At 38.3% G+C, this 12,747-nt stretch overlaps 1 protein-coding gene across 1 annotated transcript in view; it reads left to right on the forward strand.

Annotated features, from left to right (window-relative positions):
- Window positions 1-12,747, forward strand: part of NEB (nebulin) — a 100,599-nt gene that overhangs the window by 57,998 nt on the left and 29,854 nt on the right. The window contains exons 85-105 of the mRNA XM_029962189.1: window positions 63-167; window positions 644-751; window positions 1,426-1,539; window positions 1,952-2,149; window positions 2,901-3,005; window positions 3,277-3,381; window positions 3,627-3,734; window positions 4,008-4,115; window positions 4,453-4,560; window positions 5,156-5,260; window positions 5,351-5,455; window positions 5,635-5,733; window positions 5,977-6,087; window positions 6,248-6,352; window positions 6,544-6,648; window positions 6,921-7,025; window positions 8,103-8,207; window positions 8,460-8,564; window positions 9,065-9,169; window positions 9,372-9,476; window positions 10,900-11,004. Coding sequence (XP_029818049.1) covers window positions 63-167; window positions 644-751; window positions 1,426-1,539; window positions 1,952-2,149; window positions 2,901-3,005; window positions 3,277-3,381; window positions 3,627-3,734; window positions 4,008-4,115; window positions 4,453-4,560; window positions 5,156-5,260; window positions 5,351-5,455; window positions 5,635-5,733; window positions 5,977-6,087; window positions 6,248-6,352; window positions 6,544-6,648; window positions 6,921-7,025; window positions 8,103-8,207; window positions 8,460-8,564; window positions 9,065-9,169; window positions 9,372-9,476; window positions 10,900-11,004 — 2,319 coding nt within the window. The remainder of the gene's footprint in view (window positions 1-62; window positions 168-643; window positions 752-1,425; window positions 1,540-1,951; window positions 2,150-2,900; window positions 3,006-3,276; window positions 3,382-3,626; window positions 3,735-4,007; window positions 4,116-4,452; window positions 4,561-5,155; window positions 5,261-5,350; window positions 5,456-5,634; window positions 5,734-5,976; window positions 6,088-6,247; window positions 6,353-6,543; window positions 6,649-6,920; window positions 7,026-8,102; window positions 8,208-8,459; window positions 8,565-9,064; window positions 9,170-9,371; window positions 9,477-10,899; window positions 11,005-12,747) is intronic.

Below are 12,747 nucleotides of genomic sequence, written 5' to 3' on the forward strand. Positions count from 1 at the left end.
CCCACTCCCCGTCTTCCTTCCAAGAACTGAAATAATTAACTACACCTGGCTTTCATTTCCAGGTGAAATACAAGGAAGAATTCCATAAAACTAAGGACAAGTACACGCCTGTGGCTGAAACAGTGGAGTCTGAAAGAGTTCAGAATTTGAAACATCTTTATAGCAATGTAAGTGTTTCTAAACGGCCTTTTTCCCTCTTAAGGTGCTACTTTTATTTTGTTTGTTTATTGATTCCCTCTGTCTGAAGGTAAATATCCAAACAAGGAGCTTCTCAAAGCCAGTGATAACCCTCTGCACCACTTGACTGTGGAGATGTTTCATTTCAGGCAGAGGGTTTGTTTTCTAACTGTAATTCTAGTCTTGTCAAAAGCTGTGCATTAGTAAATGGATTCCCTGAATAAAATTACACCTGGACAAAATCAAAACCTCGTAGGAGAACAAACATGAATAGTCAGAAAGCATTTGATCACCCTTTATGTGCCCTGTCAAGATTAAACTTGATATTAAGCAAGAGTTACAGGGTCTGAATAAAACCCAAAGGGCTTTAGATTCCTGCTGAAGTTTCTGCTGATTTCTCTTGGTTGTTGGTTATTACTTAGGAAAAGAAATTTGCCACTCACACAGACTTTCTATTTGCCCACAGAATCTCTACAGGAAAGCCTGGGATAAAGTGAAGGCCACTGGATATGCTCTACCCTCAGATTCCGTAGCCCTGGCACGTGCCAAGGAGCTGAAGCACAATGCCAGCATTGTAAGTGAATTAAATGCTTTATTTTTTATCAGATCATCAGTTATAACAATGAAATCCTTCATGCCTTGCATATACTATAGGTATAAAAAATTTTTAGAAGATTTCATTTATTTTCTCTTTTTAATTGAGATCTAATATGTATCTGTAGATAATTAGTTTTCTGTGATAATCATTTGGATAATTGTCCTTTGTGGCTTCTTGTCATGAAACAAAAAAGTCACATTTTATAGTAGTCAAAACTATCTCTTGGAAGTGTCTGGTTAGGGTTTTTTTAGTCTGAATTTCACGAGCATCCATGTCAGAAAAATGCCCCAAAACCTTTAAATAATACTTTACTAAGTAGAGAAGAACATCTTACAATTTACTGAACTGAGGATTATGAGATCACTCCACGGATCTCTTTAAATGAAAGAGCTGGAACAATAATAAATAAATGCCTTATTCTACATCAATTTCTTTTAAAATCTTTTAGTCAGCTGTTATTTTTAAAACATGATGGTTATGATGTGCTTCCTTTGCCATTTAAGATAAAACAGAAAGCCAAGATTGTGCTTTAGAACCTTTCTCTGCTTGTTGGACTCAACTAAATATATTGTTACTGATGACTTTTGTTCCAAAATTACAGTTGACTCGTTGGAGTCAGTTATTTGTTGCATTTCTTTGTTCCTGCTCAGGTCAAATACCGTGAGGAATATGACAAGTTCAAAGCACTGTACACGATCCCCAAGGGGGTGGAGGATGATCCCAACATGGAACGGTGCCTCAGAGTCGGGAAGCTCAACATTGATGTAAGTGTTGGCTTTGGGTGTGTGTTCTCCTGATAAATCCATGCTTACCTCAGAAGAGGCTACTCAAAGAACCCACATTGATCCAGGTGTTCCATTTCCACATGTTTGGCAGTGGAATTGCTGAATTCTGAAATACACCTACGAATTTAAGCTTTTGACTCAAATGTTATTTTGCTTGCACAGCCAAACCTTTTGTGTGAAGGTGGAACTACACATTCAGCCTCCTTTTAATTCACAAGCAGAAGGAAAATTGCCCAAATCTTATTTTATCAGCCTTGATAAGTTCTGCAAATTATTTTTAGAGCAGGCAGGGTGTAGATTTTACCACGGCCAAAGTGATAGCGATGATTTTCTTCAATTTTACCAACAGTTTATTCTCAGAATCATTGATAACTCTGCTCTAACCCCGCAGAGACTGTACAAAGAGACCTATGAGAAGACTAAAGCCAAGGTGCACATCGTCCCAGACATGATGGACATCATTGCTGCCAAGGATGCTCAGAAGAAGATCAGTGAGGTCGAGTACCGCACCCGCCTCCACGACTGGATGTGCCTCCCAGACCTGCAGGTCAACGCCCACGTCCGCATGGTCACCGACCAAGTCAGCGATGTGAGTGCACAAATCTCGTCTTCCTGGCTCACCTTGCAAAAGATTCTTGGGTTTCTGCTCTGCTGGAAGAAATGATTCAGCAGCTGGACAGCTCTGATGTGGCCACTTGACCCCGTCGTGCTGATTTTGGAACACTTGGCAATGAATGTGTAGTTGAGATGGGGCTTGGTTGCATTGAGTCATAGAATCCCAGACTGGTTTGGGTTGGAAGGGACCTTAAAGTTCATCCATTCCCATCCCCCTGCCATGGGCAGGACCTTCCACCAGACCCTGATGCTCCAACCTGGCCAAGGACACTTCCAGGGATGGGCAGTCCACAACCTCTCTGGGCAATAATTCCAATAATTTCAGCGTTATCACTGTAGCCATTGAGTCATGGCATTACAGTTTTACCAGCTCAGCCATCCCTGTCTGTAAATTGTCCTTTATTTGGTTGAATATGGTGTGGAAACTGTGGAAGTCTGAGAAATTCCCGTTTGTGTGAAGCTTCTACGCACTGGTCAGCCCGGGAGCAGGCCTGAGATCTGTCAGTAAATCAGTGCCCAGTAGGGATATGCAGGTAGTTTTTTTAAAAATATTTGGATTTTTAATTTATTGACCAAATTAAAGTGATGAAGAAACATTATTTAAATTCCAAAAGGAATTGTTTTGGTTTTTTTAAACAAAAAAGTCAAAGTACTAGAAACTTTAGCTGACAGTTGTGTTTCAGACAGTGGAATTCTTACAGATTTTCTCTGCTCTGACAATTTAGGTGATCTACAAGGATGATCTGAACTGGCTGAAAGGCATTGGCTGCTTTGTTTGGGACACCCCAGAAATCCTCCATGCCAAGCAGGCCTATGATCTCCGCAGTGATGTGAGTCAATACACTGATTTTACTTCTTAGAAGGTTTTTTTTCACTCCATTGTAGCTTTATTCTACTTCAGATGTCATCTGGAAAATGTTATATATCCTTCTCTACTGAAGTATTCATTAGATAACCAACCATAATGTCAATGTACTTTCTGTTTCAGTGCTGGTTCACTAATAGAATAGTTCAGTAATAAATAATGAACATAATAATAAAATAAATTCAATTACTAATGGTTACATTTACTAATTAGAGCTCTTGCATTTCTCTCTGCAGATTAAGTACAAATCTAAGGCAGAAAAGATGAAGAAGGACTTCACTGTGGTCACAGACACCCCTGTCTATGTCCAGAATGTCCTCAGTGCCTTGAATTTAAGTGAAGTAAGTGTTTGTGTCACCTCCCACCCCAATATTCCATATGCCACTACCTCACAAGTACTAGAAATGTGACTTTTAATATATATTTTTTTAATAATTTAATTTTAATTGCTGGTTATCTACAGCTCACTGTAGACACAATCACTAAAATCCTTAACGGCCTGAAGCCAAAAAGCTTCCATCCCTGTTTTATATCTTCATCCAAACAGTGAGGAAACACCACAACTAGGATCTTTTCTCTTTCCCAGGCTGTTTATCGTGGTGATTATGTGAAGAATATTAAAGGCAAAATGATTTCTACTGATAAAACCATCGATTTGGAGCGGGCATATAATGCAAACAAGATACAGAGTGAGGTGAGTAGGAAACTCTGGGGCCCACAGAGTTTCTCATACTAAAAAGCAAATTTTTTTCTATGTTAATGTGTGGTTTTAGCTTTTCAGATGAAGCCACGTGTCATTGCTCTAAAATAAAAGTGGGAAAATATCCTTACTTACTTACAAGGATGTGTTTAATGCAGATATGAGGGAAATCTTTTGCCAGTTGTGATCCAGAGGTCTCTGAGGTTGAGATTTTACCCTCAAATGTTACACACATTTGTCACAAACTCTCTCTCCCTTCTCTTGCAGAATTTGTATCGCTGGGCTGGTGTGAATGCTCTGCCCACTGGATACAGCCTTCCCACGGATACTCCCAACTTCCAGCATGCAAAACATGTCCAGCACATTGGCAGTGATGTAAGTCCTGGATTAAATCCTTCTGCACCATGGGAATGATCAACAGTCCCAGATAAAAGACTCTCAACTTGGGCAATTATTACCAAAATATAAATTGTCTCAGGAACGTGAAATAGATGCAAGAGAAATGTAACATAGTAAATGTAATATACATATATAAATGTAATATATTATTAATCTTGGGCCATATGATAAAGGTATTTAACTCTGATATAGCTACATCTCACTTATTTCTCCCTAAAAATCTGGCTCTTTATGCAGCACAAATTGCTCTCAGAAGTGCAGTGGAATTAGAACCACAATCAAATTTAGATTCTCTGTTTTTTCCACTTTATAGCTGAAATATAAAGAAGCCTATGAACACATGAAAGCCAAAGGTTATACTCTGGGGCCTAAAGATGTTGGCTTTGAAACTGCAAGGAAAGTGAATCAAGCCATTAATGAGGTACAGTAAATATATGTATTTGCTTTCAGTTTTATTTGTAGGGCCCAGAATATGAATAGGGGCAGTACATTGGCTGGGAAGCTGTTCTTTGAGGCTTGTAAGAGCAGTTTAGATAAATATCCATCAAGAATGGCAAGGAATCATTAATACAGGGTAAAACTGTTATCATAATATAAAATTGCAGCCTAATTTTATTGGCCAATCTGCTGCTGTGTGGTTAAAGTTGAATAGAAATTATTAATATCTGTGTGACTTTGGGTCTCTATAGTTTTAGTTTTTATATGTATTTACTCACTCCTTTGATCACTGGCTTTAATAGGATGACAATTAAATATACATATTTACATGTTTTTAGGATTAGAACCTGAGATTCTCCAATAATTATTTACTTTATAAAGATTAAAGGTGCTGCTGTTGAAAACAGTTGTGGAAAACCTTTGCCTGGTTAGAAAACAGCGTGTTTGTGTCAGAAGTGCTTCCACTGTGCCAAACTGCTTTGCTGTTTTAATGTTATAAAATGTGCTAAAATGCTTGAAACTGTGCTAAAATGTTTTAAAACATGTTAAAATGTAGGATGTTGTCTCTTCTGCCACAGAGGCTCTACAGGGCAACATACCACAAGACCAAGGACAAGATCCACACCACTCCAGACACCCCCGAAATCCGGCAAGTCCGAGCCACCCAGGAAGCTGTCAGTGATGTAGGTGCCTTCCCAACAGCACAAACAGAGAAAATTTAGATTATCCAGTGACCAAAAGTGTGAAATGCTGCTTTTCTCTTTGTCTTTCAGCTGATCTACAAGTCAGATTTCTTCAAGATGCAGGGCCACCTGATCTCCCTGCCTTACACCCCCCACGTGCTGCACTGTCGCTACGTTGGGGACATCACAAGTGACGTGAGTGACTCCTGCTCAGGTGTTGGAAAAACAGGCCTAGTGTTTTATACTTAAAGCAGGATTTTCCTTCTCTCATTTCCACTCTAATCTGTATTAAATAACTCTTTTGTCGCTGTGTTTAGGGGCTGGTTAATGAAATTCTCCCCAAAGGTGACTGTTGATTTTTCTTTCTCTCACAGAATAAATACAAGGAGGACCTGAGGTGGTTGAAGGGCCTGGGTTGTTTCCTGTATGACACTCCTGACATGGTCCGTGCTCGTGAGCTCAAAAAGCTTTGGGTAAGAGTTTTTTTTTGGAACCACCTATAACAGCATTTGATTTATTTCTGTGCATTCAGGAAGGGAAATACTCATTGCCCATGAAAATGAGCAAAGACCTGTGACAGAATTTCTTGCCATGCAGCCAATTAGTTGTTTCAAAGCACTGCCAGCTTACACTAAAAATTTCCTTGACACTGTAAAATTTCCTTTCCTACCAGGAATAGTAAAAGCTGCCTAAATAAAACTGCTTTTCTCTTCCAGTCTAATTACATATACACTGGTGCTGCAAAGAAGATGTGGTCCAAATTCAAAGTGGTGTTGGATACTCCTGGATACAGAGCAGTTCAGGAGCTAAAAACCCATTTGAGTGAAGTAAGTTCTGTGTTATTTTTGCACAAGTTCATGGCTATAATTAACCTCTCCCTGTTGTGTTTTTTTTTTTCTGAAATAGGTGAAATGTTTTAATTGCAAAGGTGTTAAATGAACATGTGTAACAGAAGAAATAATTCATGGACTTGTCTTTTTTTTCCAGCTGGTTTACAGAGCTGCAGGCAACGAGGTGAAGACAAAATACACTTCCATCCTGGACACACCTGACTTGATAAGAGCCAAGGAAGGACAAAAAATACAGAGCCAGGTGAAAAGCTTGTATTAATGAAAAAATAATCAGGGGGTCCCTCTTAGCAAAATCTTTCCAGGCCATTTCAAATCAATGTAGAAAATTGTGTGGTTATGTCTATGTTTTGAATTTACAGACATTTTTCGGAGTTAAAAAGTAGAATTCACTTGCAATGGATATGTTTTTAAATTGTTTTCTCCTTGCTGCAGTACTTGTATGTGGAACTTGCCACAAAAGAGAGGCCCCATCATCATGCTGATAATCAGACTCAAGCCTTTACACATGCCAGGCAAGTCAAGGACATGATCAGTGAGGTAAGATAACTGCTTTTTTGATTTGGTACCACTATGCTGAACTCTTTAAAAGTTTTATTTCTAATTTTAGTAGTAATTTCAAGGCTCAAGTCCATTTTCCCTACATTTAGTTGTTTTCTCTCTGAAGTTCCACGTTTCCTTTGTAAGCTCTAATAAAATAAACCACTTTAAAAATATGTTTCTGTGTTTTATAAGATACCTGTTTCTAAGTGCTTGTTTGCAGATTGGCAAAGATTGAAATTATAACTCTTACCTTTTGCTGTGTCTCTTAGAAAAAGTATAAAACCCAGTATGAGAAGATGAAGCACAAATACACCCCTGTCCCTGACACCCCAGTCCTGATCAGAGCCAAGAGGGCCTATCTGAATGCCAGTGATGTGAGTACTCAGCAGCACCTGCACTGCTGCTTCTCCTTGGATTCTTTCCACAAAGACCAGAAAATAATCAATAGGGAGCAAGAATTCAAAGCATAGACTATCCCAGTGTAGGTCATGAATGAGATCACTCCATTTGCATGTCCATTTCCATTTGATATTATGGAGATTATTAAGTTTAGATTTGATGTAACTGTAATTTTTTTTTTCGATTATTATAATTCATTTTTATTTCCCACTGCACTGAACAAAGGAAAAACAGATTTAGAGTAATTTGCTTACACATCAGTTCTCCAAATAGTGCAGACTGGAGTGAAATGATTGATGCTGGAACAAGGATAGAGTACCTTTTATCAGCTTTTTTCATCTCTCTGTGTTAGAAGTAAACTTCTCTGTCACTGAGAACGTGTTTATTTTTTAATTCAAGAGTGGATTAGAGGCAAAAATTATCTGAGCTGCTGCACAGAAGGTTATTAAGGTGAAACTGATATTTTTTCCTTCAAGCATTGAACAGTTACTTGGGATTTAAGGCAGTGGGCAGAGCATCATTTGGGAGATCTTTCCTATGTATTTCAGAACCTGCAGGATATGAAAGGACATGTGCTGGGCTGGTTTTTTTTCCCAGGGATTAATTAGTTTTAATGCTTTCTTAGAAGTGATTTTAAAATAATTTAAAGGAGCATCCCAGCTCTTCTGCATGTCTCAGTTTCTCCTCTGAGAAAACCTTTCAGCACAGACTGGGATGATCTTCCTGCTTTGTTCTAGATCAGGGCATGGAAGAAAGGATAAGCAGTTTTTAATGCCACAAGTGGCACTTGTGTCCTGTGAAACAGGGACCTTTTTTCCAGTCTGAAAGTGAACTGGGTAAAATTCTCTCGAATTTCCACCATAAGTTTCAGTCAAATTCCAATTAATTGTAGGCAGCTGCAGCTTCTTCAAATCCCTCAAATCCCTCAGTGCTTACACAAGGGTGTTGGACAGCAACACATCCCAGGATGTCACTCCTGAGAGTTAAGAACTTTAACTGAAACAGTTCCTGGCAGATGAATATGTTGTTTTGTGTGTCATTTTCGTGCCCAGCTGCGCTACAAAGAGACCTTTGAGAACACCAAGGGCAAGTACCACACGGTGAAGGACGCCCTGGACATCGTCTACCATCGCAAGGTCACCGATGACATCAGCTCTGTAAGTACAGCAGTTCTGTTCCCAACCACTGTCTGTCACTTAATAACCTACAATAGCTGTTGTTCCATTGAAATAATTAGAAAAAATTAGATTATTTCCTTCTCTGGAATATTAGATTTGATTGCGTCTGACGTTACAAAGGTGAATCTCGTTTCCGTTCTTGGTTCCCGTGTTTCAGAAAAACATATGGAACTGTGTGATCTGAAGTGTTCTTTTAAATTGTTTTACTTAATTCTTCAATGTTCTCTGTAGATCAAATATAAGGAGAATTATAAGAGCCAGCTGGGAATCTGGAGATCGATCCCAGACCGTCCGGAGCATTTCCATCATCGCCTGGTCACGGATGCCATCAGTGATGTGAGTTCAGAGAGCTCCTGGAAAAGTTATAAGTAGGTTTCCAAAATGAAACCAAAGCCTTCTTTCTAAAGAAAGGGAAGGCAGGTGAAATTTTTTCAGTGATTTACACTTTCTCCTGGTAGATCTGTGAGATGACAGAGTGATTCCAATGGCTAAAATTGCAGCTCATCTCCTTTTCAAATTAACAGAGCAATCCTAATTCATTTCAGTTGCATTTTTCTGTTAACTCTGTCACCCTGTTAACCCTGTAATTGTTCATATCTGTAATTATACAATGACCCTTTAAATGTCCAAGAATAAATATTTTTGATTCACACAGAGACTCCAATAGTTAATGATAGATTAGGTATGTGAGTAATCTGAGTCCCTCAGAAAAGTATGAGTAACTAATTTATTTAATCCTGGAATAATAATGGGTGGAATTGTTTGCCACACCTTGAGGTGTCCTTTCAGCACTGATAATCTCCTTAAAACTGCATCCTTTTATTTCTTTTCTAAAGGTTAAATACAAGGAAGACTTGGAATGGCTCAAGGGCACCGGGTGTTATGTGTGGGATACTCCAGCTTTTGTTCTGGCAGAACAGAATAAAGTGCTCTACAGTGGGGTGAGTAAAACAGTCTGAGATGTTGCTGAATGTCTTTTTGACATTTGCTGTACATTTACAACCATTTGTTTGTAGAAAACTTAAACACACATATGCAATAATTCTACCACGGTCTGTCTCTAAAATCCTATTTTCATGGCCTGGCCATTCTTTAGATTAAAATGGGGATTTTTGTTGTGTGTTTGGTTCTGGTTTTCTCCAGTGCAAGTACAAGGAGTCGTTTGAGAAGACCAAGTCCCAGTTTAAGTACGTGGCTGACTCTCCAAGTAACGAGCATTTTAGATACGCAACTCAGCTGATGGATGGGGTAAGTGCTGGAGGCTCCTCTGGAGTCTCCTACTCAAGTAGTGAAGTCTGTATGGAAATACAGAGCTGGAGGTGGATCTGCCTTATATTCAGGCTTAAAGATGCCTTAAGATCAGGCCGAAATCATGGAAGACAAGGTTATTCTTATTGTCTGAGTATTAGTTTTTTACAGAACCTAGAAAGTGTAATTCCCACCCCTGTCCCATTAATTTGTCTCATTGCAAAGGAACTTTTCCTTTGCTGACTGGGAAATAAATGATAAATAATGCTGCTTGTGGAGCAACACTGGTGATTTCCATCTGAGAAAGGTATAGAGAGAAATCCAATTGCTTTCCTAAAGCATTGGAAAAACCAGTGTTGGGAAGACAGTCTTATGCCTGAAGTTACCAAAGCTTGTTTCATTCCATATATTTCCTTGAATTTTTCCACTCTGCTACTCACTTTTATCTTATTTTTCACCTCTAGTGCTAAACAAACAATATACACACCTTCTAGTGCAGGGGGTTAATGAACCCCCCGGGGTTTAAGGTTAAAATCACCTCTGGAATTTGTAGGATTAGTTCTCTACACCCACAGGACAAAGCCTGTGGAGAAACACCATGTTCTGGGTGATTCCCATCAGCTCAGAGTTGGAATATCACACACAGCTCTGATGCTTTTCATTGAAGAAGCAGATATTTAGATTCCCATTTTGGTATTTCATTATTTTTCACCAGCTGTTACAATGAATTGTTTACCTGTCTGTCCATGTATTATAGTTTTACCTTTTTGGGTAAGAAAAACTGTTCACAACAAATACAATTCCAGTTCTGTTGCTGTAATTTTTTACTGAATTTGATAAACAATGAGCCAGAATTTCTTATGGATGATTGTTAGTATTCAGTTCTTATTGTTCAGTAAAGCAAATAAGGAAAAATTTAATATCAGAAGCATAAATGGGTAAAATTTTAGCAATGGGGCTCCATACATTGGAATGATCTTGCCTTGCCTGAATGTCTTCTGTTATATAAGTCATAAGTTTTTAATAAGAGATTATAGATTTTGCTTAAAAAAATGTTAAAAAAATATTGTCTTTTACCCCCACATCTCATTGTCATCTTTTTATCCTCAGCTCAAGAATCTGTAATAGAGTTCTACTGTTATTTTTCATGAAGAAAATGAGTGATAAAATGAGTTTATTGGAGTGGCAGGAATATGTAGACGTGCTTAAATTGTGGTTTAGGCCTTCCAGTGACAACCTAGAAATGCATGTACCTTTGGAAATACTCTCTCTCTTCTTTTTGTTTTTAATTCTTTTTCTCTTTTTGGCCATGACCTCCCAGCCCAGGCTGTAATGCCCCCTGTGCAGAGGTGGCAATGGTTAGAACAATGATCTCTCTGTGTTTTCACTCTCTTGTCACGCTGTGTGCTGCTCTCCTGAGCAGAAATTATATAGGGCTGCCTATGAGAAGCTCAAAGATAGGTACAGCGTTATTGTGGATGATCCCAGGAATCTCCTGGCCAAGTGGGTCTCCAGGCTGAGCAGTCAGGTACTGTGGGAGCACTGGGTCATCCCAGAACTGTGTGCCACCTTCACCCAGCAGTATCAGCTGTGATACTGTCCTGGGCGTTCGGGTCATCGACGATCTTCGTTCTGCCACCCAAAAAGAACTGGGACTTTTTGTGTGAGCTGCTCTGTGCTTTATGTACTTTCATTATTGTGCATCGACTCACTGCAGAACCTGAGCCCTCTTCAAGCCACTGGAGAGGTTTAAAAAATGCCTTTACTTATCAAGCATTTCTTTTTAATACCTCTCTTTTAAAGGCCTTTGCCAAGATAATCTTCTCCTTCCTAGATAAGCAGCAGTGCCATGTTTGCCTTTTGAGTGCTCTCACCTTCAGCTACAATTTCCCCTCATCTCCCCCCAAAAATTCATGATTTCCTTTCCTTCCCTATAAAAATATTAAGACATTTCCTTCCCTATGCAAATAGGAGAGGAAATATCTTTCTACATTTAATACAAATGCATTTATATATTTTTAGATGAATATTTATCCATTTCATATTTCTGTTGGCGATATCTGCCCCTGACATTCCCAACTCTGCAGATGGGAGTTGTATGCACATGTCAATGAATACATACAGTACCTTGCCTACATCTCTCCACTCTCCAAGTGTCTGGGATCTAGAGCTGTGTTGTTGTTCCTGGTGTTCATGGGTCTCTCTTGTCCTTCGTTGCCATTTGCATGAACAGAAAAGCTATAAATCCTTTGCCAAGATGCTCCTGCAACATGGATGTAATGAAATTCTGAGGCCAGATATGCTGACAGCTCTCTACAACACTTACTTGTGGAGCCAGGTAATATGAAGAACTGCTCTAGGAGACATTTAGATACAATTTCGCTGCTTGGACTTCTAATATTTCCTGCTTTCCTACGGATTTCAGACCCCAAGGATTTGCTGATGTGCTTTATGCTGGCAGTGATCAAATAGTTTTGAGACCAGAATATCACATTTGCTGTCACTGGGTCACTCAGCTCAGGCTGATCTTGTCTCCATTTTCTCCCTTCATCATAAATAATTGTTATATATTTCACATATTTACATAAAAAGCAATTTTTCACACATTTCAGATATTATATGTTAATATTTCCTTAACCCAATTCTCACTCTGCCACCATTTCTTAGATTGCCCACCTTCCATAACATGAGTTCTTAATTACAGAATTAATGATGAAGTAATTTAAAGTAGATTATAATATTTATTCCCACTCTGCCTGGAATGGTGTCAGATAGAGAACAGAGTTATCTGTGCTCTGAAATCACAGCTGCTGGCAGTGACCTTACTCCTTTTAATGGTAAAAATGATTCCTGATCACAATATAAATTATAAACCTGGAAAATAATAATAATAAAATAATAATAATATAATATAATAATAACAACAACAACTATATAAATTATAAACTGGACATTTATAATAATAATAACTATATAAATTATAAACTGGACATTTATAATAATAAATTACTAATAAATTAAGTTATAAACTGGAAATGGAACAGTAGAAAACAGTTACATGAGAGGAAGAAGGGTGTTATTCTTTACTATTAGCACAGATAATATTCTTCAGTATTAAATTACTGAAGGTCTTTACTAGGCATTTTTATTCCATTTTTCTGTGGATTTCTATTATCTCATTAAAAACTCCTTGCAGGTAATTTTGAGTATGTTTGAATTTAAAAAAAAAAAACAAACAGTGTCTAACTGCATGTTCACTTCATGTTATTGT

The sequence above is a fragment of the Manacus vitellinus genome, unplaced genomic scaffold (genome assembly GCF_001715985.3).
Source record: "Manacus vitellinus isolate BGI_N305 unplaced genomic scaffold, ASM171598v3 scaffold_43_pilon, whole genome shotgun sequence".
Lineage (NCBI taxonomy): Eukaryota > Metazoa > Chordata > Aves > Passeriformes > Pipridae > Manacus > Manacus vitellinus.